Source organism: Cynocephalus volans, chromosome 7 (genome assembly GCF_027409185.1).
Source record: "Cynocephalus volans isolate mCynVol1 chromosome 7, mCynVol1.pri, whole genome shotgun sequence".
Taxonomy (NCBI): domain Eukaryota; kingdom Metazoa; phylum Chordata; class Mammalia; order Dermoptera; family Cynocephalidae; genus Cynocephalus; species Cynocephalus volans.
Genome location: NC_084466.1, coordinates 109890956 through 109917227, shown reverse-complemented (window position 1 = coordinate 109917227; position 26272 = coordinate 109890956). Strand labels below are relative to the sequence as shown.

The following is a 26272-nucleotide window of genomic DNA, read 5'->3' as shown; positions in this document are numbered from 1 at the left end:
TACATGACGAAGTCTAGCCAAGACCAGCAGAACCACCCAACCAACTTGCAGATGCACAGAAATAATAAAAAGCGTTGTTTAAACCACTTACATTTCAGGGTGTTAATGCAGCAATAATTGCTGATAGAGTGCTCAGGCTACTCCATTTCTTAGACTGTCCTCCCTGCTTCTGGCATAACCTGGGTGGGTTAGGGCCAGCCACTATAAGGAGTGGAAAATGATAGTTAAGACTGATGAGAACTAAAAATAATAGTATTACAGGTTCTTCACAAATTTACAAAACTGAGGATTTTCTTCGAATTGTACCCAAGCTCCATAAGCTATAAATTAAGCCTATTTACATTAAGTTCATGATCTTCAAATGTGCGAGGTGACACTGTTTATTCCTCCACAGACTAACAAATGTCAGTGTGATGCTTCCAAATCCATTTTCCTTGTGCCCATCCCAAGGCACTTTGTCAAATTATATTAACTTGTAATTAACAATAATAACTTTAAAGATCTTCCTAATTTCTCTTAGAAACATTTAGTTCTGATTTTCAACATTTCAGGACATCTGAACCAATTGTACCATGTCACTTACACCCAGAGCATCTCTAGAATGCTGTTAGATGGCAAGTACAACATAATTAACAATTAATTACCTTGTTGATTATTATAATTATATATTGTAATTATTGACTGTAATTAGCATATTTAGAATGTTTTCTTCAGTTGGCAAAGTAGTCATCATTCACAACAGACAAAAGGCCAATGGCACAAATAATAGAAAAGAACAAGTCTATTACAGGACTCCCCAAACTTGTTGCAGTAGACAGGACAACGTCCTGACACAGCTGACGAAATTTTCCTCCAATTGAGAATGGCTGGTATTATCTTGAGCCATTCATTGTTGGCTGTATTTTCCCACACCCTTAATCCGTTTCTTCGTGTTGCCAGCCCTCTTGGCTTTCAAACACCTATGGTTGGGTCTTTGCTCAGAGAGGTCCAAGTTCTGTTGTATGCTCCACCCACAAGGAACTTTTTGCAAATCTTGCTACTCAGTGCGGTCCATGGCAGAGCAGCATCACAGACCTCATCCCGGCCTACTTAATCAGAATCTGCACTTGAAGGAAATCCTCAAGTGATTATTTTCACTTTCACTGTATTATAATTATTTTCACTTATTTCAGCTTTTTAGTTTTTACACTAAGCTATAACTTGCGGGCAATGACAGTGAGGTTCACTGTTATTTTCAGCCATCAGGCAGCCAGTCTTAAACCAGAACAAGAGACAAAACTACTTCACACAGTATTGCTCCTCCCCATAGTATATACACAGAAGAAGGCATAAAGGAGGAAGTCAGTACAAGTATATCTTTCTGGAGCATTGACTCCCAATTGCTATGATGTTATGAATCACACACCCTCTTCTTCCTCTTGCATGCTATTAGAACTGACTCCCCTCTCTTTCACAACCCTGCTGGATATTGAGAATCATAGCCCCAACATTTTATCCTACATTTACAGGAGTTTTTTCTATCAGACAGTACTTATCTTGAGAACAGATACTGAATCTTAATCACCTTTTAAAATCTCCAAAGCCAAACATAGTGCTTGGCAGCAAAGGAAACAATCAACAAAGTGAAATGACAACCTACAGAGTGAGAGAAAATTTTGCTAACTATGCATCCAACAAGGGATTAATATCCATAATATACAAAGAACTCAAGCAATTATACAGTAAAAAAACAAATAACCCAATTTAAAAATGGGCAAAGGAACTGAATAGACATTTTTCAAAGGAGAACATACAAATGGCCAAGAGGTACATGAAAAAATGCTCAACATCACTAGTCAACAGGGAAATGCATATTAAAACCACATTGAGATATCACCTCACCCCAGTTAGACTGGCCATAATCAAAATGACAGTGAATAAGAAATGCTGGCGAAGGTGTAGAGAGAAGGGAACACTCCTACACTGTTGGTGGGACTGTAAATTAGTACAACCACTATGGAAAACAGTATGGAGGTTTCTCAAACACCTATATTTTCCCTTAGTAATTTTACGGCTTCAGGTTTGACTTAAGTCTTTAATCCATTTTGAGTTAAAACAGTGTGGAGTTTTCTCAAACAACTACAGATAGATCCTCCATATGATCCAGCAATACCACCTCTGGGTATATACCCAGAGGAATGAAAATCATCAAGTCAAAGAGATACCTGCACTCTCATATTCCTTTCATCACAGCTCTGTTCATACTAGCCAAGACATGGAACCAACCTAAATGTCCATCAATGGATGACTGGATAAGGAAAATGTGGTATATATACACCATGGAATACTACTTTGCCATAAAAAAGAATGAAATTCTCCCATTTGTAACAACATGGATGAGCTTGGAGAAACTTATGTTGAGTGAAATAAGCAAAGCACAGAGGGTTAAATACCACATGTACTCACTCATATGTGGGAGCTAAAAGAGAAAGAAAGAAGGAAGGAAAGACCACAGTGGTGCATTGGACTTGCAGAGGGAAAGAACATAACGAGGTACACAAAATGGAGTGGAGAAAGGAGGATGGGGAGGGAGGTCGGGGATAATTGAAGGGATAACTGGATGGGAGACAGAGGGTATGATCACAACTTGTGGTAATGGACATGCTGCCAGTACAGATCTGGCCATCACATCTTAGGCATGAGTGGTGACAATTTGCTTTGTACCCCATGAATATTCATAACCAACAAAAACAAAACATTAAAAAAAACCCATTTCACATAAGCTACTTTGAACTGGGTTTCCATCACGTGCATGCAAAACAGTTCAGACTAATACATGATTTCTGATAAAACCTTAAACAACCTTCAGAGCTACTGAGGGAGCTACCCTCCAACCCAGTGGAGCTACTGAAGTAATAAAGGCCCAAAGCTTAGAAATAAAATTAAAAAAAAAAAAAAAAATCAAATACAATGCTTGGTAAAGAGTTAGCATTCAACAGTGCTCTCTTTTTAATTAATTAATGAAAAGAACAACCTGATTACTGATTAGGTAACCGATTCATAAAATTTCAAATATGTGCAAAAAATACATTGCCCACATCTTAAAGTTTTAAAATCATATTGTGTGTTTTCACAGCCAAGTCAATTTGTTTCTCCTATAGTCCATTTCTCCTACTAGGCTGATTCAAAAGATTTTAGTTCATATGATAGAAATAAGTATTCACACAAAATAGTTTATATACTTTATCATTTCCACCGTGAATGCTTATTTCTACTAACACCCTGTCTTAATCATCTTTGAATCTTTCCCAAGTGATTCTCATAATTTCTGGTATATAACATGTACTCAAATATTTGTTGAATGAATGAGTTATTTTTAAACTACCATGAGTTTGTCAGCATGTTACAACGAATGAAAAAAAGCTCCAATGCAAAACATTTTAATAGGTTGTCAAATATACAGTTATTAGAATTACCTAAATATCACTTATAAAAATCAGTATATCACATTAAATGATTCTATCAAATAAAAACACAAATCACACATTGACAATAACCCTTGCAGTCCAAGAATACCCCCCATCAATAGTACAAATTACAAACACATTAAAAAAAAAATTAGACACATTATTTAGACATTTAAATCAAAGTAACTGTGACTAGACTAAATACATTCATTCATCAAGTACAATAAATTTAGCATTGCTGCTTATAGTTACTAACAACACAATTTTAGGTGCAGTTTCACATGCTTTCATAAGTCTTCCAGTACAATTCCCATAGTAAAGTGTCTTTGTGCACACCATTTTCATTTATTTGCAGGTGCATCATACATCACACTTAAGACTGTTTCACTTCATAATTAAACTGTTAATACATATTGTAAGTGAACACCAGGCCAAAATTTAACCCCAAAATTTAAAAATTAAAAGAAATTCTTGAAAATATATACCAATTTGTTTAATTGCATGAGTATCATTTCCTCTTACCAGAGGCCATGAAATTAATAAGATTTCAAATATTAACTCAAAAAAAAAAAAAAAGATGGAGCCTCCAACCTTCCTAAAATATTAGCAAGCATTTTAAGTAACAATACAATCACTCTGTAAGTAAAATAATAATTTCACATTCATTGCCAAATTTAAAATATCAGTGATTTGAAAATAAGATTGAGGCCTAAAATATTTGTAGTAAATTATAAAATACTACAAAAACTGTGCAGTTAATTTGCTTGTGAAAACATAATGGAATGTTTTTCATAGTAATGTTGTGTTAAACAGTACTCTAAATGGACAGTCTAAGTAAACGTACCATTACCAGCAAGAGAAGTGGAAAATTAAGGCTTTTTTATGCTATCTATAACTACTACCCGAACTCAAAATTCAAATAGAGGTTACAATGCTGCAAATTATTATTTCTAACCTAACATGTTAATTGCTTCACTTCAACTCAATACTTATTACCTTTTCTTTACACAAACCCAAATGCTAGTTATCTTATCTTTAAATGCATATGTCTCTTTATCCTTGTTTTAATTAAGCTCTCAGCCCCAACCTATCTAGACAGAATGCTGGAAATGGTTAGGGCCTCATTTGATTGGTTCACAATTGTACACTGAGGGGCTAAAAATCCTTGGCACATGGTATACATCCAGTAAATATTTTTGAATGAATTAAGAAACCTGGCCTATAAAGGCAACCTTGTTTTCCCAAAGCATTAATAGGTAATTGCTACCTCTTTAAATAACCAAATTGACAATTCTTAAAAAGAAATTGATGTCTCCTAGGCTATGAAAACATTATAAGATGAAACAAAGGATAACTGAGGTGACAAATATTATCAAATTAAGGTTAAAGGCACTGGATAAGGAAGATAATTATTACAAAGCATTGCAAACAATTTTTAAAGCAAATCAAGTTTTAAAGTATAAGATACCAAAATGCTAAGGGAAAATGGTACTAAAATGATGACAATGCTTTAAAACAGTAGACATCATTTCTTTAATTTCACCAATAAAATTCTTTCATTGTTCTACCGTTTACGTCGTCTTCAATATTTAAAATCCTAGAAATAAATGTCTTCAGTTGCATAAACAAACTGCAAATGAAATATCTATGGCAATTCCTTTTTCTTAAATGATGTTACAAATTTGATATATAGGCTCTATAGACATGATATGAAAAACATCCTGGAAATCATAAAATACTAAATTATACTCAATCAAAATTCAGAAAAAAAGTTCTCATTCAGTTTAATATAGTCTGGAGCCCCACAATAGCAAACTGTAGTGTAAAGAGGCATAGTAAGTACAATCTTTCAGACACATAAAACAAAGAATAGTGAATACTGAGTTGAAATATCACAAGCTCAATGTTAGAGCTATATAATATACACATTTTCATAACTGCTCCCTGAAAAACTATTTAGATAAAATATTTAGCATTTATCATTGATTTTAATTTATTAGAATCTATGCAACTTTCATCCATATTAAAATATCAATGTAAATACTTTATTATAAAACTATTATACAATTTTAATTTTTATTAGAGAAATGCACTTTTCACATCCACAGTTTCTTAACATCCGTTTTATGAGTGCACTCCATAAGAAATACACTAAAATCTTTACTTACGTTTCCTAGGGGGAAAAAACTATGATAATCCTACCAACCCAAACTATATCCTTATTAGGCTTATTTCTTAAACATTTATATGTTCAAATAAGCTTGGTGAATAGTGATCATTTATCCCACAGTGGTAAATTTCAGCATAATCTTAAATGACTGGATTAGACAGTAAAATAATCACATGTAGATTATATAAACAGATACGTATTCTGTTACATATAAGCTTACTTATAAAGTAACATAAAATGGGCATTGAATAACAGTGATAAAAAAAATGTAAACAGAAATAAATGTTAATCCCTTCCCTGAAAAACAAAAGATAAAAGTGATTCTTGTTTTATTAAAACAAAACAAAACATGATCTATTGTATGAAAAAAGACACTGACTTTACAAACTATATTTCCAAATACAGATAAAGAAAATCTGGAATAGTTAATTCAGATTTTTATTAAGCTAAAATGTGCAAAAGATCTGATAATACTTAAGTTTATTAAATTCATTGTACATAGGCTGATACCATCCACACAAAAATCCTCTTATCTTGTTGAGATTCAAAATAGTGTTTAGTTATCTGAGCTTAAGATTTATTGGACCACTATCCAAATAACAACAACAAAAGTCCATGTTGTAAGGGAAAAAAGTCAAACTAAAAATTTTCTATTAGTTATGACTTGAAATTCATTCACACCAAAAAAAATACTACAGCCAATACCCATTTGGACAGTGGAGAAAAACATGAAATGCCTATGAAAAACACTTATGCTGATTCTAAATAAAAAATTTGAAACAGTCAAATTTTGTTATAGCAAAATGCATATGAATTTTAAAGTTATTCTGGTTTGATAGACTACTAAGTGTAGAATTCATAGAGCATGTAGTACTTCTGTTCGGACTCAGGTATTTGTACAGTTTCCTCAGAGAGGGATGAGAAGGCAAGATAAACATAACATTATGCTACTTTCCTCTACACCACAAAAAGGCGCTTGGATTTAATAGTTTAATTTGTAATTCTAGAGGGGAAAAAAGGAGAAAACAGTCTAATAATTCACAACTCCAAACATTTTCCAGGAATATGGCAAAACTGTTAAACTACTTAGATTATTAGACAATCAGAGTGCAAGCAATGACGGCATTAAACATCAAATGTATTTGCAAATCTAATTTCAAAGTTTTAAATGTTTTCAACAATAAATAACTACTTTTTACAAAGTGGTGGGTTGAAACAAACATCATACTTACAAATATAATTTTTCCAGGAAAAGGAGTACTGCCCCGTCCCCTAAGAAATTAAATTATAATTTCCCTGTTGAATATGATATAAAACTATTTTGACAAAGACTGAAATAGAAGCATGGATTTAGATATGCATCAAACCTTATATGATGCACTAATTTACACACGATACTTTTTTAACACTTACATGATTGGATGTTGTCTTTCACTGCTTAAAAGAATCCTAAGAAACACTATTTTTAGCAATACATATTTATACTACTACTTAACTAAACGGGAACATGTAAAATACATGAATTTGAAAAGGAAAAAACTCTCAAAAGTTATTTAAAGGATAAAAAAACAAAACTTCAATCATCCACCTTTTTGAAGCAGCAGTTAGAGAAAAGGGTATTTATTACACGGTTTATGATGCTTTTCACAATGTAGTAAATATGTATTCCAATTTTCCCAGAAATGAAAGATTTTAAAAGAAAAATATTTTGCTCCTTGCAAATAACACCTCTCTTCTCCTACCCCTGGTAAGAATAATTTGTACTCTTAACTTCAAGATTTTTGTTGTTGTTGCCCATTCTGATTATCTTTTTATACGAAGTATAATATTTTGAAATATATACATAAATGAAAATTAAAGGGAAAACTTTTGGAATGCAACAATTCTAAATCATTTCACTAACAAGCACCTTTTGAGTTGCTGGTCTGAACTTTTAGTATAAAACCTAAACAGTACTTATTTCTAAAGTAGAATTTTCTCCAGTTTTAATAATTTCATACATAGCAATACTAAGTTCTTTCTAGATTTTTGCCAGGTGTTTTAATAATGTAATAGTTTAGATATGGCTCATTGTCAAGGTTGGGTGGACAAAGATTTCATGATGAATTGGCTGCAGAAAGCTAACTAAACTCTTAATGACTGAATAATGGTCTGCATTTTGTTTAAGCCAAAAAGATATTTAAGCCATGTACCACCACATTCCCTGCTTTAACATTCCTAAATTTCTTTATTCTTCATAGTTTTCTAATGAACAAATAATTAGTTTTCCTGAGTAAGATTATAAAAATGTTAACCTTTCTACCAAAAGTATAAAGACAAATAAAATGTCACTCACAATACAAATTTTTTACATAGCATTGCAGATGCAGAGATATTGACTGCTCCTCTTCATAATGATTGGCCCACCCCTTAAAAAGACTGCAGCAAATGATTCAATTGTCTAAAATACTTCTAAGTACAGTAATTAAATGCTTTAGCCCATAAACATATCCCTCATCTATTGTGTTGCTAGGAAACACATGAGCAAAATCTATCATCCGTACTTCTACTTCTGCAATCTCTTGGCAACCAGTGGGAAGATGATAGAAAACCTTTTCCAGTTGGGACAGTACATTTCCATTTAAATGTTCCTGTGACATGCTTTTCCACCCATTGTCTTGCTCCATATTTTCAACTTTCAATGAAGTCTGACTGTGATGCTTTTTGGAATACATTTTTCTGTGACGAGCATACATCTTGGACAAGCTTTTGCCTACTGAAGCCTCTATTTTTCCATTCGCTGTGGAACTCAACAAGTGAAAGTTATTATTGTACTCCAGTACTTCTGTGTCTGACAGTTGTCCTTTGGACAAAAACTTTTCTGCCAAAGTCCTGTCATTTGATTTTGTAGTGATTGGCTGAGATGAACCTTCATAAACAAATAGTAATGAACTTGCATAAAAGTTAAGCTGCTTCTGGCTTTCAAACCACTGCAGAATTTTCTCAATCTTCTGAATACTGGCAGCAACAGCATCTTTTCTTAAGCAGAACCCGTTATGAAAAAACCTGGAGATTCCTATAAAAATAAAAATATTAGGATTGTAATCAAATTAAGAAATAGCTATCACTTGGGAAGTAAACTCATCATAGATATAATTCTTCAATTTTTTTCCCCATCATCTCTTATAATTGAGCAGTTAATTCTAGAATTCTAAGAATTCTATGTTATCAAAACATGGAAACTTAGACCTCAAGTTAATTTTGGGGGAAGATGCTCTGATTAGAAAACATTTCAATGAGACTAATGTAAAGTGAAATATCCTATTTAGATTTTTAAAAAATTATTAGAAGTATACTGGGTAGTTCAGTTCTCTCCATATGTATTCTCTTAAGAAATATGAGTCCAAGATTTATTCTATTTGCTATTGCGAGGAATATTATACTAAAATTTCTTGTTTGTTAAAATGACATTTAGGAGCTAATCTTAAAACCTAGAGTAAAATTATAACCATTATGTGTCAATAGACAAGTACAAAACCATAACTCTTAATTTTTATTTGTTTTCGACAATATTGATTCAATTAGTCTTTCCAAAAAAGTTAAGCTTGCTTTTGGGATAAGCACTTCTCCAGATTAAGTATGTTATTCAAAACTGAGACTTCTAAATGTTTTAACCTGTCAGATTATCAGGCCTCTTTTAAACTATGTCTAGTTTATTATACTTAGGAATGTATGGGTATATATAATTTGATTTCTGCTTTTAAATAACTTATTACCCCACTTTGGAAGAGAAACTGTTAAAAAAAAATACATTCAGATGGGACCAAATTGTTAGCCTGAAAAAAACTACTTAAAAATAGGCAATCTGAATATTACCTTGCTGCTGGTTAAGTATACCAAGGCAAACACTAATTGTTAAGATCGCACTGTCAATGTCTGTTTTCTATACATAAAATAAAAACTCTTCTACAAACTCTTTATATTACACATAAGCTCTTCTCTATCTTAGCAGAGCTAAGAATAAACTTCTGATATAAAATTATTTCCAGAACCTAGGATATTATTGCTTTTGTAATATCTTGGCCACAAATACTTTAGAAGCCCATATGTAAACAGATTTTATTTAAACCAGTTTAATGCCACTTTATTTATTATGTAGCTCTAGAAGCTTATAATATATAGTTAAATTATACACTGGAAATTTCAATAAAAATATATTACATGCTATAACACACATTTCAAAGTTTCTTATGTAAGAATCAGTTTTAATAAAGTATGATCTATAATCTTTACTTAAAAAATGATTTTAAAAGGGCCGGCCCCGTAGCTCACTCGGGAGAGTGCGGCACTGATAGCGCTGAGGCCGCAAGTTCAGATCCTATATAGGGATGGCTGGCGCACTCACTGGCTGAGCGTGGTGCAGACAACACGGAACCAGGGGTTACGATCCCCTTACCAGTCAAAAACAAAAAAAAAGAAATGATTTTAAAGACAACTACTATTTCCAGTATTGAGCTAGATGTTGGTTCACAGATGTTCATTATTTTTAAAGAGTATATTAGTAAGAAATCAATGAAAACTCAAAAGAGTGCCATTCGTGGTCCCATGATTTTGTTGTATCATGAAACAGTGATTATGATTAACCCAATTCTGTGAAAAAAATTTATTCACAGTATTCCAAAGGAGAATTAGTATTCCAAAGGAGAATTAAAACTGAAATAACTTTAAAATTATTTTGTTAGCTATCCAATAATAAAAGTATTATTTTTTAATCCTTACCATCCTTTATAGTTTCTTTTGTTAAGCTTCTTCCATAGTGCTGGTTTTGTGTCTCATAGCTATCAGAATGAACATGATAAACCTGTCAAAAAAAAAAAAGGCACTGAATATTAAAAAACTAATATGCCTTGACCATGTGGGGTTTATCCTAGCAATGCAAGGGTGGTTAAAGATGAGATCTACTTATTAATTCATTCTAATTGATTTGAAAACAAAAAAATCATATAATCATATCAATAGATGTTGAAAGGGCATTTAACAAATTTAACACCTACTATTTATAAAAACTCTTTATAATATAAGGATAGACGAATGTTTCCAATATGAATCTATCCCAATCCACCAAGTTAGTCTTTTTTTTTTTTTCTTTGTCTTTTTGTGACCCGCCGCACCGCGCTCACTGAGCGCACCGGCCATCCTTACATAGGATCCGAACCCGCGGCGGGAGCACTGCTGCGCTCCCAGCGCCTCACTCTCCCAAGTGCGCCACGGGGTCGGCCCAGTTAGTCTTAATTTTAAGGGGGAAATAAGGAAGCATATCTTTTAAAATATAAGAATCTTCCATAAAAGTAATCTACCACAATATCTTTTGTTATTATTATCATCTAATATTATTCTGGAGTTACTAGCAAATGCTAATAGAAAAGAGAAAGAAATCAGATATATAATAAGCTTTCATACATACAAATAACCAGCTAGAAAACGTGATGGAAAAAAGATCCCATTGACAAATGCAACAAAAAATAAAACACAGAAAAAAACTAAATAAGTAAAAGATCTATGTAAAGACATTTCTAAAACATTCCTAAGATACACACACATGCTCTCAGAGAAGATTCAACATCATAAAAGATATCAATTCTACTTAAGCTAATTTACAACTAAAATGAGATTATAATAAAAACACCAACAATTTGTTTAACCATATGAGCTAATTCTGAAGTTCATAAAGAAAAACAAGAAGAGCCAGGAGAAATCGAAACTAACCTTACCATTCTACCAGATATTAAAACATATTTTAGAATCAAATATTCAAGAGAATTTAGTATGTGGTAATGGGACTTTAAATCAGTAGATAAACATGGATCATTCATTAAATAGTGTTAGTCTGATTAAGAAGTGATCTGGGGGGGGGAGGGGAGCTGTACTCATATCTCATACCTTATGCCAGGATAAACCCCATATGCATCAAAGATCAAAATGAACAAAATGAAATTATAACCCCTCCACCTTATTCAAGGAGGAATCCTTGAATAACTGATAACTAGGGAACGCATTTCCAACCGAATTCAGAAATTTGCACTACATACAATGTTTTTTAAAATGACCACAATGTTTCTGGCATGCAGAAATCAAAAGACAAATAGAGAAAAACTACTTGAAAAGTATATGATGAACAAAGAGTATGTCTACACTTCTGGAAAAATGAACAAAGAATCTGAAGAAGTCACAGAAATCAAACAGCTCTCAAACACACCAGGAACACAGCCCTTCCCTGCTAATTGTCACAATCAAAAATGTCTCCAGACATTGCCAAATAGCTCCCTGGGGAACAAAATTGTCCCTGGTTGAAAACCACTGCTCTATTATTAGGCCAAATGCCATGTCTATCAAAATTATAAATGCATGTGAGGCCAGCAATTCCCTTCTAAAAACTTATCCCATTGATATGCTAGCACACTGATGGAATGAGGCAGATCTATGGTTATTCACTATTAATATTATTTATAATAGCAAAAGACTGGATCCTTCAAAGGGAACTGGTTAAATTATGGTAGAGTAACACTGTGCCGCTATGGAAAGATCTCCACGATATGTTAAATGGGGGAAAAAAGCAAAATACGGAACAGTGTTTAAAGAGGGTTTGTGATAAAAGAATACATGCATGCAGTATTTATATATATTTGAAAAACTTCTGGAAGGATACACTGGGGCAAAAAATAACGATCCTGTGTGGAAGAAGACTACTATTCACTGTATATATTTCTATACTTTTTGGAGTTTGGGCCATATAACTATGCATCTTCTCAAAAATTAACTGTTTTAAAGAAGCACTAAGGATATATTTAGAAATTGATATTATACAATTTTCAGTCTGATATAGCTAATTATCATCTATCTCAAATGCTTCACCACAATGAAAACATTCAAATATAACCATGTTCTTACATACTCATATACAGCCTATTTAAGACAATTCTTCTTGAACAAAGTGTTACTATGAATGGAAGAAAGCACTTTATAAACACCAAAAATTAAATTTGATTACGGGATAAATTACTTTCATAAAAACAGTTATAAACATCTAAAATTATGCTTTAAAAATATTCACATTCTCTATATACATAAATATGTTTAAAAGAGTATTCTGAAAATAAAAAGTACCACCATTCTATTATTCAGAATTGTATCATCTGAGCCAAATTAATATTTCACACGAGAATCTAAATTCCACATACAGACAAAAAGCTAAATAGTTTCAGTGGAACTCCTTTACTGACCTTCTCTTCCTCTGTTTATTTTCACTTTATTAAAACTAGAATGGAGTGGGTTTCTCCAATCTCTACCCACTGCCCACTCTTGGCCAGTAGCAAAGATATTTATAACACAGAAGTTACATTTCCACCTAGAAAACCTGTAAATATGTAGCAAAAAATGTATCTTTTTTTTTTTCTTCTTTTTTTTTAATGGAAGAGGGCTGGGAGACATGCCCAGGAGAACAAAATGACAAGCAAAAGCAAACTCCAGCTCTTCCTGGATATTTCACCATATGAGTTGCTTATTTTACATGAACTTACAATGTCAGAATCAAACAAATTCAAACACCTTTAGCAGAACACAGAAATCCAAAGCGTTACTATCCCACACTATTATTTAAAAAACACAAAAAATCAAATAATCTAATTTTTATTTTTAATTTTTTAATTGTCTAAGTTGCTGATTTTTTTTAACATTTATTTGTACATATTTGTGGGGTACAGTATGTTGTTTCAAGAAAATCTGATTTTTAGACAATGTGATCAATAAAGATCAAAAGAGACCTATTTTTTCCTCTAGTAATTAGGAATCAGTGATTAAGGACAGATATTTCTCTCCAGAGGATAAGTATTTCTTGTCAAAAACTTAAGTGTCCAAAATACACTGAAACATCTAAAATTTAATTAATCTTAAATCTTTAATTTCACATTTTTAGAAACTTTCAGGTGAATTACTACAAATTGTATTTTAATTACTTTTGGTAAATAAACATACTAAGTCCATATAATTACATAGCATATGTTTTCAGAATCAGTACAAAACTGGAAAATTAAGCAACCATGTACATAATACTTAACCCATAAGGATACTATCTCAAAAAACTACTAAATCCCAAAGTAAGTTGCTGATATACTAAATTCTCTTAAAGTTTGATACTTCAAGATAACATATACCTCCCCACCTACTACCTGTACACAGTATACTCCAGTCACCCTACATAACTTCCTGTTTCACAATATGCTCTGCTGCTTCTTGGTTTTCCACCTACTATTGTCCCTTGTTGCCAGTTCAAAAATCTACCTGCTCCAAAATCACTCTATACCTCCCTCTTTTGAATCCCTTGCTCTTATAGATTCTATTTTGTTTCTAACTCTTTTATAATACATATCTCAATAAATCTTGAATTAAACTAATGGCAAGTATTACAACCCATACCACCCTGGAATCAAGGAAATATAGTATAATTGATTAAAGTCATTTAAACATAAAAAATTCCTAAATCAGCACAGAAAAGAGGCAAGTTATTCTACCTACCAAACCTACTACTGGTTAAACACGATAACAGAAAAATATTTTTAAACTGATATATTTGATAAACTTCACAGTCTATTCAGTGATATCAAGGAGTATTTTATTTAACAGCATTACTGTCCTGAAGGAAATTTTTTAATTTGGGAATATTAATTCTAATTTTATCCAAGTCTATCTTCATTACCAATCTATAAATCCACTGTGATTTAAAAAGTTCAATGAATTTACCCCCTACTAAAAAAAACTATTTAAAAAAATTAATCTTAATACTACTCCTATCAAACCTCATGGTTTATCTCTCAGTTTAATATTCTCGAATTATATAAATATATACACGCATTATCATTTTCATTTATTTCACACCTGAATCACATAATTATAAACTGTTAAGTACTATATGAGAATGAAAATAGGAGAACCCAAATTGATCTACAGATCCAACACAATCCCCACCAAAATCCCAGCTGGTACATCTTTGCATAAACTGACAAGGTGATCCTAAAATTCATTGGAAAGTTAAGGGACCCAGAAAAGTCAAAACAAACTTGAGAAAGAAGAACAAAGTTGGAGGACTCACAATTCAAAATTACTCTAAAGCTACGTGAACCAAGACAGTGTTGTACTGCCATTAAGGACAGACAATAAGGATCAATGGAACAGAATTTAGAGTCCAGAAATAAACTCTCACATTTATAGTCAACTTATTTTCAACAAGAGTGTTAAGACCATTCAATAGGGGAAAGAACGATCTTTTCAGATTGTGCTGGGACAACTAGATATCCAAATGTAAAAAAGTGAAGCTTTACAGCTTCCTCAAAGAATACACAAAAATTAACTTAAATGCACCATATAAGAGATAACACTATAAAACTCTTAAAAGAAAAATAGGAGTAAATCTTGATGACTTTAGGTTAGGCAATGGTTTCTTAGGTATGACATCAAATGCAAAAGTAACTAAAGAAAATAATAAATTGGACTTCAGAACTAAAAACTTTTGTGCTTCAAAGGACACTTATCAAGAAAGTGAAAGACAACTGACAGAATGGGAGAAAATATTAGCAAATCAAAGGGACTTCTACACAAATAAAAAAAAAAGACCAATTAAAATATGGGCAAAGGATCTGAACAGACATTTCTCTGAAGAAGATACACAAATGGGGCTGGCTGGTTAGCTCACTTGGTTAGAATGTGCTGCTGATAACATCAAAGTCAAGGGTTTGGAACCCTATACTGGCCAGCTGCCAAAAAAGAAAGGAGAAAGATATACAAATGATCGATAAACACATAAAAAGATGCTCAAAATCATTAATCACTAGGAAAAGGCAAATTAAAATCACAATGACATACTCACTAGGATGGCTTATAGCAAAAAATAAATGAATAAATAAATAAAATAAGAGTTGGCAAGGATTTGGAGAAAATGGAACCCTCATATATTGCTTGTGGGAATGTAAATGCTGCAGCCACTTTGGAGAAACTTTGTCAGTTTCTTAAAAAATTAAACATAAACTTAACCATAGGACCTACAAATTCCACATTTAGCAATCTACCCAAAAGAAATAAAAACATATAGCTACATATAAACTTGTATACAAATAATCATAACAGCATTATTATTAATAGGCAAAAAGTAGAAACAAGCCAAAGTCCATCAATGAATGAATGGATAAACAAAATGTGGTATATCCAGCTGAGCCTCTACAGACCTACCAGGAACTGCTGCAACGGTATACATCTACCTACTGACTGACAATGGAGCACCTACCCTAACAAGAAACCCACCCCAAGAAGAAACTGTTGGGGGCCTCTCCAGGTAGGCAACAAAGCACCTACAGACAACTCTAAGCTTAAATACAGGTGAAGAAGTTACACAGAGGCTGCACTGCCCCACCTACCCAGATCCAAACTTAAAACACCCAATCCAACTGTCAATATAGAATATTCTACAGAAAAGAGTCTCCTCCCTCAAAAACTACTCCTAGAATTAAAAGAAGTGACTACACCACCAGATGCCCAGATGTCAATGCAGAGATATGAGAAGCATGGAAAAAAAGGAAGGCTGATTCCCCCAAAAGAAGACTGCAGTACTCCAACACCAGACCCCAAACAACATGAAACTGACTAATCACCTGAGGAGGAATTCCAAAGGGCAATACTAAGGAAACTCAAAATGATGGATGGGAAAATAGAAATCACAATGAAGTCAAAAAGAAATTTGAGGACATGTATGAGAAATTCAACAAAGAGATACAAGCAATAAAAAAAAAAAAAAAATCAAGCACAAATCCTGGAACTGAAAAAAGCATTCAAAGAAATAAAAAATACAACTGAGAGCATAAACAGCAGACTAAAACAAGCAGAAGAAAGAACCTTCAAACTAGAATACAGGCTTTTTGAAATAACACAGACAGCTGGACCAAAAAAATAAAAAAAGAAAGAAAAAAAAAGAATTTAAGAAAATGGAGAAAACTTTCTAATAACCTTAAGCATGCAAACATCCGTATTACAGGTGTACAGGAAGGGGAAGAGAAAGGAAAAGGTATCAAAAGGCCATTTAATAAAATAATTACTGAAAACTTCCCGAATATTGGAAGAGAGATGGTCTTACACATTCAAGAAGTGCAAAGATTCCCAAACAGATTCAACCCAAAAAAGACCTCCCTGAAACATATGATACTCAAATTATCAGAAGTCAATGATAAAGAAAGAATTCTAAACACAGCAAGAGAAAAGCATCAAATCACCCATAAGGGACCCTCCATCAGGCTAACAGACTTCTCAACAGAAACCTTACAGGCCAGGAGAGAGTGGAATGGCATATTCAAAGTGCTAAAGGAAAAAAAACTACCAACCAAGAATACTAAGCCAGCAAAGCTTTTCTTCAGAAATGAAGGAGAAATAATATCTTTCCCAGACAAACAAAAACTGCAGGAATTCACCACCACAAGACTGGCCCTTCAACAAATCCTCAAGAGGGTCCTACATCTGGAATCAAAAGAGAGATATATGTTACCATAAATACACAAGAATAAAAACCACTAGTAAAACAGATACGTAAACAAGAAAGAGAAAGAAAACATATTTTATCACTACTAAAAATCCCAACAGCAAAGATAAACAATAAAAGGGAAAGAAAGGAACATAAATACAAAACACCCAGAGAGAAATTAATAACATGGCAGGAATAAGACAATACCTTTCAATAACAACCTTGAATGTAAATCAATTCAATTCCTCACTTAAAACATATAGACTGGCTGAATGGATTAACAAAACAGACCCAATTATATGCTACCTGCTAGAAACTCTCTTAAATAAAGACACACATAGACTAATAGCAAAGGGATGGAAAAAGACATTCCATGCAAATGAAAACCAAAAACAAGCAGAAGGTGCCATACTTATATCAGATAGAATAGACTTCAAACCAAGAAGTATAAAAAGAGACAAAGAAGGACATTATCTAATGATGAAAGGATCAATGCTGCAAGAAGGTATAACAATCATAAATATATTAATCCAACACTGGAGCACCCAGATATATAAAACAACTGTTATTGGATTTAAAGGAAGGGACAGAACCCACCACAGTAATACTTGGGGACACACCATACTCAGCACTGCACAGGTCATCTAGACAAAGAAACAGCTGAGAAATAATGGATTTAAACAGCACCTTAGACCAAATGGACTTGACAGATATACATAGAACATTTCATCCAAAAACAACAGAACACATTCTTCTCATCAGCCAGCGAATCATTCTCTAGGATAGACTGCATTAGGTCACAAATTAAGTCTTGACAAATTTACAAAGACTGAAATCATGTCAAGTACATTTATTTCTATAAAAGTAGAAGTTAACAACAAACAAAACTATGGAAACTATACTAATTCATGGAAATTAAACAACATACTCCCTAATGACCAGTGGGTCAAAGAAGAAATAAAGCAGGAAATCAAAAAATTCCTTGAACAATAACACAAGCACAACTTACCAAAACCTATGGGATACTGCAAAAGCAGTACTAAGAGGGAAGTTTATTGTAATTAGTGCTTATATCAAAAGAATAGGAAGATTTCAAATAAACAACCTAATGTTAAATCTCAAAGAACTAGAAAAACAAGAACAATCTAATCCCAAAACTAGTAGATGGAAAGGAATAATTGAGATCAGAGTGAAACTAAATGAAATGGAGACCAAAAGAATGACACACCAAAACAATTGATAAAACAAAAAGTTGTTTTTTGGGGAGGATAAACAAAATAGACAAAACATTCGTCAGACTAATTAAAAAAGTAAGCGAGAAGACCCTAATAAAATCAGAAATGAAAAAGGAGACATTACAACCGATATCACAAAAATACAAAGAATCATTAGAAAGTATTATAAACAACTATATGCCAACACATTTGAAAATCTGGAAAAAATGGATACATTCCTGGACACATAAACTACCAATGCTGAACCGAGAAGACACAGAAAGCAGGAAATGACCAGTAACAACCAACAAAATTGATGCAGTAATTAGCAGTCTCCCAAAAGGGAAAAGCTCAGAACCAGATGGCTTCACTGCTGAATTCTACCAAGCCTTTAAAGAAGAATTAACATAGATCCTTTTCAAAATGTTCCAAAAAATTGAAACAGAGGCCATTTTCCCAAACTCATTCTACAAGCTGAGTATTACCTTGATACCAAAATCAGACAAAGACACAACAAAAGAAAAGAAAGCTACAGGCCAGTATCCTCGATGAACATAGTTGCAAAAATCCTCAACAAGATCTTAGCAAACAGAATACAACAGCACATCAAAAAGATTATACATCACGAACTACTGGGATTCATCCCAGGGATGCAAGGATGGTTCAACACATGCAAATCAAAAATGTGATACAACACATCAACAAAAGCAAGAACAAAAACCATATGATTATATCAATAGATGCAGAAAATAGCATCTGACAAAATTCAGCATCACTTCATGATAAAGACTCTCAACAAATTAGGTATAGAAGGAAAGTATCCCAACACAATAAAAGCCATATACAAAAAATCTACCACCAACATTATCCTGAAAGGGGAAAAACTGAAAGCTTTTCATTAAGAACAGGAATAAGACAAGGATGCCCACTCTCACCACTTCTATTCAACATAGTATTGAAAGTGTTAGCCAGAGTTATCAGGCAAGAGAAAGAAAAAAAGGGCATCCAAATTGGAAAAGATGAAGTCAAATTGTCACTGTCTGCAGATGACATGATCCTATGTATAGAAAATCCCATAACCTCTACCAAAAAACTCCTAGAGCTCATAAACAAATTCAGTAAAATTGAAGGATACAAAATCAATGCACAAAAATCAGTAGCATTCTTATGTACCAACAAATAAGCAGAAAAAGAAATCAAGAAAGCAAGCTCATTTCCAATAGCTACCAAAAGAATAAAATACCTAGAGTAAATTTAACCAAAGAGGTGAAAGATCTCTACAAGGAGAACTACAAAATGCTGTTGAAAGAAGTTAAAGAGGACACAAAAAGATGGAAAGACATTCTGTGTTCATGGATTGGAAGAATTAATGTTGTGAAAATGTCCATCCTGCCCAAAGCAATCTACAGACTTAGTGTAATCCCTATCAAAATACCAATGATATTCTTCACAGAAATAGAAAAAATAAAATTCATATTGAAAAACAAAAGACCTCAAATAACCAAAACAATCCTGAGCAAAAATAAATAAATAAAGCTGAAGTCACAACACTACCTGACTTCAAATTATACTACAAAGCTATAGTAATGAAAACAGCATGGTACCAGCATTAAAAGAGACACATGGACTAATGGAACAGAATTGAGAACCCAGAAATCAACCCACATACTTACAGCCAACTGGTCTTCGACAAAGGCTTCAAGCACATACATTGGGGAAAGACTGCCTCTTCAATAAATGGTGCTGGGAAAACTGGATATCTATATGTAAAAGAATGAGACTAGACCCACCCACACCTCTCACCATATACCAAAATCAACTCAAGATGGATAAAGACTTAAATATAAACCTGCAACTATACAACTCCTAGGGGAAAACATAGGAGAACCACTTCAGGATGTACGACTGGGCAGAGACTTTATGAATAAGACCCCTAAAGCATAAGTAACAAAAGAAAAAATAAACAAGTGGGATTATAGCAAACTAAAAAGCTCCTGCACAGCAAAGGAAACAATCAATGAAGTGAAAAGGCAACCTACAGAATGGGAGAAACTATTTACAAACTACACATCTGGCAGGGGTTAATATCCAAAACATAAAAGGAACTCAAACAAGTTCACAGTTTAAAAAAAAAAAAAGAAGAAGAAGAAAAAATTCCATTTAAAACTGGGCAAAGAGACATTTTTCAAAAGAAGACATATACATGGCCAAAGGGTACATGAAAAAATGCTCAACATCATTAAGTATCAGGGAAACGCAAATCAAACACAATGAAATATTTTACCCCAGCTAGAATGGCTATTATCAAAAAGAGAATAACAAATGCTGGCAAGGATATGGAGAAAAGGGAACTCTTTTTTATACTTTTAGTGGGACTGTAAATTAGTGGGGTCATTGTGGGAAAATAGCATGGAGTCCTACAGATAGAACTACCATATAACGCAGTAATTCTACTTCTAGTATATACCCAAGGGATTGTTAATCGTCATGTCAAAGGGATACCTTTACTCCCATGTTCATCGCAGCTCTATTTACAATAGCCAAGATATGGAACCAACATAAATGTCCATTGACAGACAACTGGATAAGGAAAATGAGGTATATACACATAATGGAATACAACTAGGCCATAAAAAAGAATGTAATTCTGCCATTTGCAGCAACATAGATGAGCTTGTATAAAAATAGGTTAAGTGAAATAAGCCAGGTACAGAAAAGAAATATCACTTATTCTCCCCTCATTAAGTGGGAAGAGAGAAGCGACAGAGAGAGAGAGGAAGAGAGGGAGGGAGGGACGGAGGGAGGGGGGAGAGAAAGAGAGACCGACTGACCACAATAAAACATTGAACTTTCAGAAGGAGAGAAGAGACCTATAGTTACTAGAGGTAGGAAAAGGGAAGAGGAGGGGGGTTATGGAGTAATTGGGTAAGGGACACAAAGAATAATTACTTGTAATGATGAACATCCTAATAATATTGATTTGACCTTCACATACTATACATAGATATTGATAGTCAACTCTGTACCCCATAAATATGCATAATCAATTATGTTTCAATTCAAAAAATAAATTAAAAATAAATAAAATAAAGGATAAAAAGAAAGAAATGAGCTGGCAAAGAAGATTGCAAAGTGGCCACAGGAAGAAATCAGGACAGGGGTAGTAATATGGACACAAAGAAGAATGTTTTAAGGAGTAACTGATCAGCACTGACAGTACTTTCAAAGTAAAGTGAGGTGAGTAATGCCATTTGGATTTAGTGACATGGAGGTGTCATTAGGGACCCTGATGAGTAGCCAATCTGGTAGCATGGTGGTGCAGAAACCAGAATGGAATGGGCTGAATACTGAGTGCAAAGTAAGGAAATGGAAATAACTAGTTTGGTTGTGAAGGGGAGACAATTAAATTTGCAGCTAGAGAGCAAAGCAGGGTAAAGGTGGGTTTTGATATTTGCTTTTTTAAAAACTGACAATGATTTAACATATTTAAAACAAAAAGAAAAAAGCCAGCAAAGAGAGACAGAAGTTGAAGATGTAAGAAATACAAGAGAATTAACAGTATAAGGTTCTCGAAGAGTGGGAGGGAATGAGTTCCAGAGGACATAGGGAAGGGCTGTCCTTAGACAGGAGGATGGAAAATTCTTCAATGTGACAGCAAGAAATAATGAGTAAATAAAAACAACTGCAGGTAAGACATGTACATCTGTTAGCAGGAAGTTAAGGAAAATTCTGTCTGATGGCTTTTATTTTTTCTGAAGCAGAAGCCAAAGTGATGTGCTAAAAGTGGGAAGGAAAGCAAGAGAGTGAGAAATTTGAAAACAGTGGAGGTTTAAATAGTTGCCCAGTCAGATTCCTCTGGAATGTTTATCTCTTGCTTGTTTTTAACATTATTCCATTACCCTTTCTTCCTTTTCTATATCCCCACATTTACAGTTTTCTAAAATGAAATAACTATTTTGAACAGTTTCTCTGGTTTTATTTGCAATCAGAATATCAAATTCAATTGTGCTATCATTATCACATTAACAAGCCTATAAGCTCTTCTGTTTAAAACTCAAAATCTGTGTATCGTCTTACATGATGAATTTCAAAATTATCCATTAGGTAGCAATCATTTGGTATATCCATAAACTTTACCTCCACACATGAGAAGACATACCACTTGTTTAGAGGATGTAATTCCACATCACTTCTTGATGGTGGCATACTATTCGCAAAATGGCCTCAACAATTCTTCCTATCCTTGCGCACACTGTGACTCATACTGTGACTTTGCATTTCCCACCATCAGAAGTAGAGTCTATTTCCCTTCTCTCTCAGTCTGGGTCGGGCCTGTGACAGTCTCCTACCTACAGAATGCCACAGAAATGATAGCAAGTAACTTCCTAACCCAGAGTTCAAGAACCCTTGTAGCTCCTGCTCTTGCCTTCTTGGAATATGATACTGTGACATGAAGAAGCTTGAGCTATCCTTCTGGAGGATGAAACCCCTTGGAAAAGGCCCAGCTAACAATTAGTACCAACTTTCAGACATAACGGTGAGGTCATTTTAGACCATCTACCCCAGTCAAGCCATCAGATCACTGCAGCCACAAGAGAGACCTAGGTGAGATCTGTGAAAGAACTGCTCACCTGAGCCCAGTAGAATTGTGAGCAAATAAAACAATTGTTTTAATTCACAAAGTCTGAAACAATGACCTTACTTTAAATTTCTCTTTTCTATTTCAAAAATACAGAAAAATTACTGAATAAATTTAGGACTTTTCTTACGGGAAAATCATAAATAATAGGATGTTTATTTATATTTATTTTGCACCTAAACTTGAAGTTTCTCTAAAACAAAATTACCAAAGTTGTCTCAAGGTTCAGCTATTAGTTCATTTATTTATTAATCACCTACTATGTGCTAGGACCACTGAGATACTGACCATATATAAGTGAACAAAAGAGATAAAAATCCCTGCCTTCACAGAGTTTACGTACTGGAGAGTTATAGACAACCCAATTCCAAAACGCATTACCATCTGATATATTAGTATTATAATGACATCCATAATTTTCAAGGGAAGAACATGTAAAGAGAAATGTGTATGTTATACTAATATCAATCTTACCCTCATGCCAAGCACCAAGAAACCAATCTCTTCCATTAATGGGTACTTGCTGACCTGTTGCTGAATCTTCTCAGATGAAGCAAAAGGATCATAGCTTTTTCGCCCTATCTTTACGTCCATTATACAGGGCTTATTAAATTTATGGGTCACATCTTCCAGTTTTAGATATAAATCTGTTATTAAAGAAAAACCTTAATTAGTAATAGGCAAACATATTACTATTCAAGTAACTGCCAGGGGAAAACAAAATGAGAAAATCATAAAACATAAAAAAGTTAAAATAAATCTAGATTCAACAATCACTATTACTCCACCCAAAAGAATGACCAACAACTTTATAACAAGTATAAATATCACAAAGAAAACTCTTGTAGGAGGTAAATTAAATAACATTCAACTGTAAGCAAAAGGTAGGAATGAAGTAGATATCAGGTTTCCAAGGGCATTAAAAAGGCAATGAGATAATTTCAAAAGCTGTTCCAGAATGCATTCCCCCTTTGAATATAATTTATGTCATCTATGCCTCAGCTGATCTCTTAGTATTTTAATAAATGTTTAAAGTTTATTCTTCATTTAAAATTAGTAATAAGAATAAATGCTTCCCAGAGAGTATACAACAGAAGTTTAGGTTAAGAAAGGGTAAATCAATCCAAATGATAATCACTGCCAAACATACATTCTAGTCTTACTAGTTTCAAAGGAAAAACAGTATCCAGCATTTCAGAACACAGGCATTCCCCAAAAGTTAGTCTGTAAATCACTTTGGCATCCTGCATACATCTTCCCAAGCAAACTTAAGCGGAGATTCAAGTATATCATAAAAGCCTCAGTTATCATACACAGCTGAATTTCTTACAGTTTTAGCTTGAAAGCAAGGGACCAGCTCCACAGAGGGAAGAAGGAGTGAAAGAAATTCTTCCCCCTTTCCTGGGTGAAAGGATCTTCTCAAAGTTCTGAATGAGAATGTGATTCACTTTCTAGTTATGAATGTAACATGAAGCACTTCTCCTAAAAACTTCTCCTCAAAGACAGAAAAGATTATATCCTGCTATCTATTAACATGACAAATAAGGTTAGAAAAGATGTATTTTTTTTTTTTCTGAATTAGATAAAAGATTACCAAGGGTAAGAGAAGCCTTACCCTCTAATGTTCTTTCTTTGTCCCTGTCTCACCAAGACTGGCACAGTTATTAAATTACAACAAAGAAGTTTGTGCTGAGCTAAAAGTGAGAACAGCCCAGTTGGGCCTTGAAAAAGTTTTAAGTTCCTCATATTTAAGAGGCATCAATCTTCTCCTTCAATGGATAAGAAATAAGAGATAAATTTTATTCCTTGTCAAAGGAAGATGGGAGGAGGGTTATGACTGTGTAGAAATAGGTGAAGTTAAGCCCAAATATGACAAAAAAAGGAACCGCAGCCCAAGAGAGCAGTGCTGGCAATATAAGGAGCCCTTTACACTTGAAAGAAAGGTTCTCACAGACAGACATCTTCAACAGTGTAAGAGAATACAAAAGGTCTGGGTATGGACATGCAACTGCTGGCAGTGAAAGGTAATGGCACAAGTGGGAATATCCTGATCAAGGAACTGGAACCCACCCAAGCTTCTGTGCTCTGAAAAATAACCACAATATGGTATGAGAAGATGGGGAAGGAAGCAGCACAAACCAGCTCCCTCCAAACCCTCTCCTCCCATCCCCAACCACCTTGAGCAAAAGGAAGGAAACAAATCCATCTTGTCTCTATAGCTGTATAAGAATTTCAGTAATAAGGCTTGTATTTCAAATATCAGAAAAGAGTAATTAGATTCTAATACAATAGATCCTTGGCATTCACAAATTTAAAATCATTTATTTGGAGTCAAGAGACCCCCAAAATTTTACTGATGTCAGGCTTTGTACAGGAACATAGATAGTGAGTGAACCTAACTAACTATCACAGCATCTATATCTATCTCAGTGTAGGACTGTTATTTTCTACTTGTCAATTTGGTAGTGATTGAAAACAGTAAACTTTTTATAAGATAGAGACGACAAGTTACAGTAGAGACTTTGCAAGACTGAATATAAAATCCCTATTTCTTCCTTCTTTTCTTAGAAAGGAGGAAAATACAAACGCAAACTCTATAGCAAAAATACAATAAATGTCTGCTGAATGAGTAAGTGCTTGCCCTTCCATTTCTACTACCCAGTGGAACACTGGACTTGGCCTTCCTCACACTATAATAAATTGAGTGATTCATTCAGTAAATAGGGCTGAGTATCATGGGTTTTGAGATTTGTTTCGACTGGCCAGATGCATTTTTCTTTACCCTTCTTTCACGTTCCTAATAAGTTTTATATGATAGAATTACCAAACAACTGCTAGATTATTTATTATTAGCCTTCAGAAATAAAACCTTACTTTAAGGCTTACTGAGAATTGGTTTGGTGTTTTCTTTTAGTTAAATCTGGCCTCAATTTCTTTTTAAGTGAAAATAAGAATTTGAGATTTCCATTTCTATCTTTCCCTCTTAGTTATAAAAACAAACCTCAAAACCTTCTTTAGAGATGTAGAGTTCTTAAGAAAGAATGTGATGTTATAACCTAGCAGCTTACCACAGTGCTTTTTAAAAAGGTAAATAGGAAGATGGGGCATGATCTAAGCATGTTGCTCTTCAGTGATTTTTTTTAATAGCTCATCAACAATAGAAATAAATCTGAATGTTAATTCACTCTAAAAAAATGCTATTAGCAAATGCTTTCCTCAGAAAAGTGCTTAATTCAAGGTAGGTCAATCTTGAGATTCAGTTACTTA

The 26272-nt window shown here is 33.6% G+C and overlaps 1 protein-coding gene across 2 annotated transcripts in view; it reads right to left on the bottom strand.

Annotated features, from left to right (window-relative positions):
• Positions 1 to 7206: 7206 nt before the first annotated feature.
• The window catches only part of IPMK (inositol polyphosphate multikinase), a 53334-nt gene continuing 34268 nt past the window's right edge, over positions 7207 to 26272 (bottom strand). The window contains exons 4-6 of one of the 2 annotated variants that reach the window (XM_063103162.1): positions 23480 to 23652; positions 10375 to 10456; positions 7207 to 8671 (exon numbers count right to left, since the gene is read on the bottom strand). In XM_063103162.1, the coding sequence (XP_062959232.1) occupies positions 8049 to 8671; positions 10375 to 10456; positions 23480 to 23652 (878 nt within the window). In that variant the 3' untranslated portion in view covers positions 7207 to 8048. The remainder of the gene's footprint in view (positions 8672 to 10374; positions 10457 to 23479; positions 23653 to 26272) is intronic. The other variant, XM_063103163.1, reaches the window with a different exon arrangement.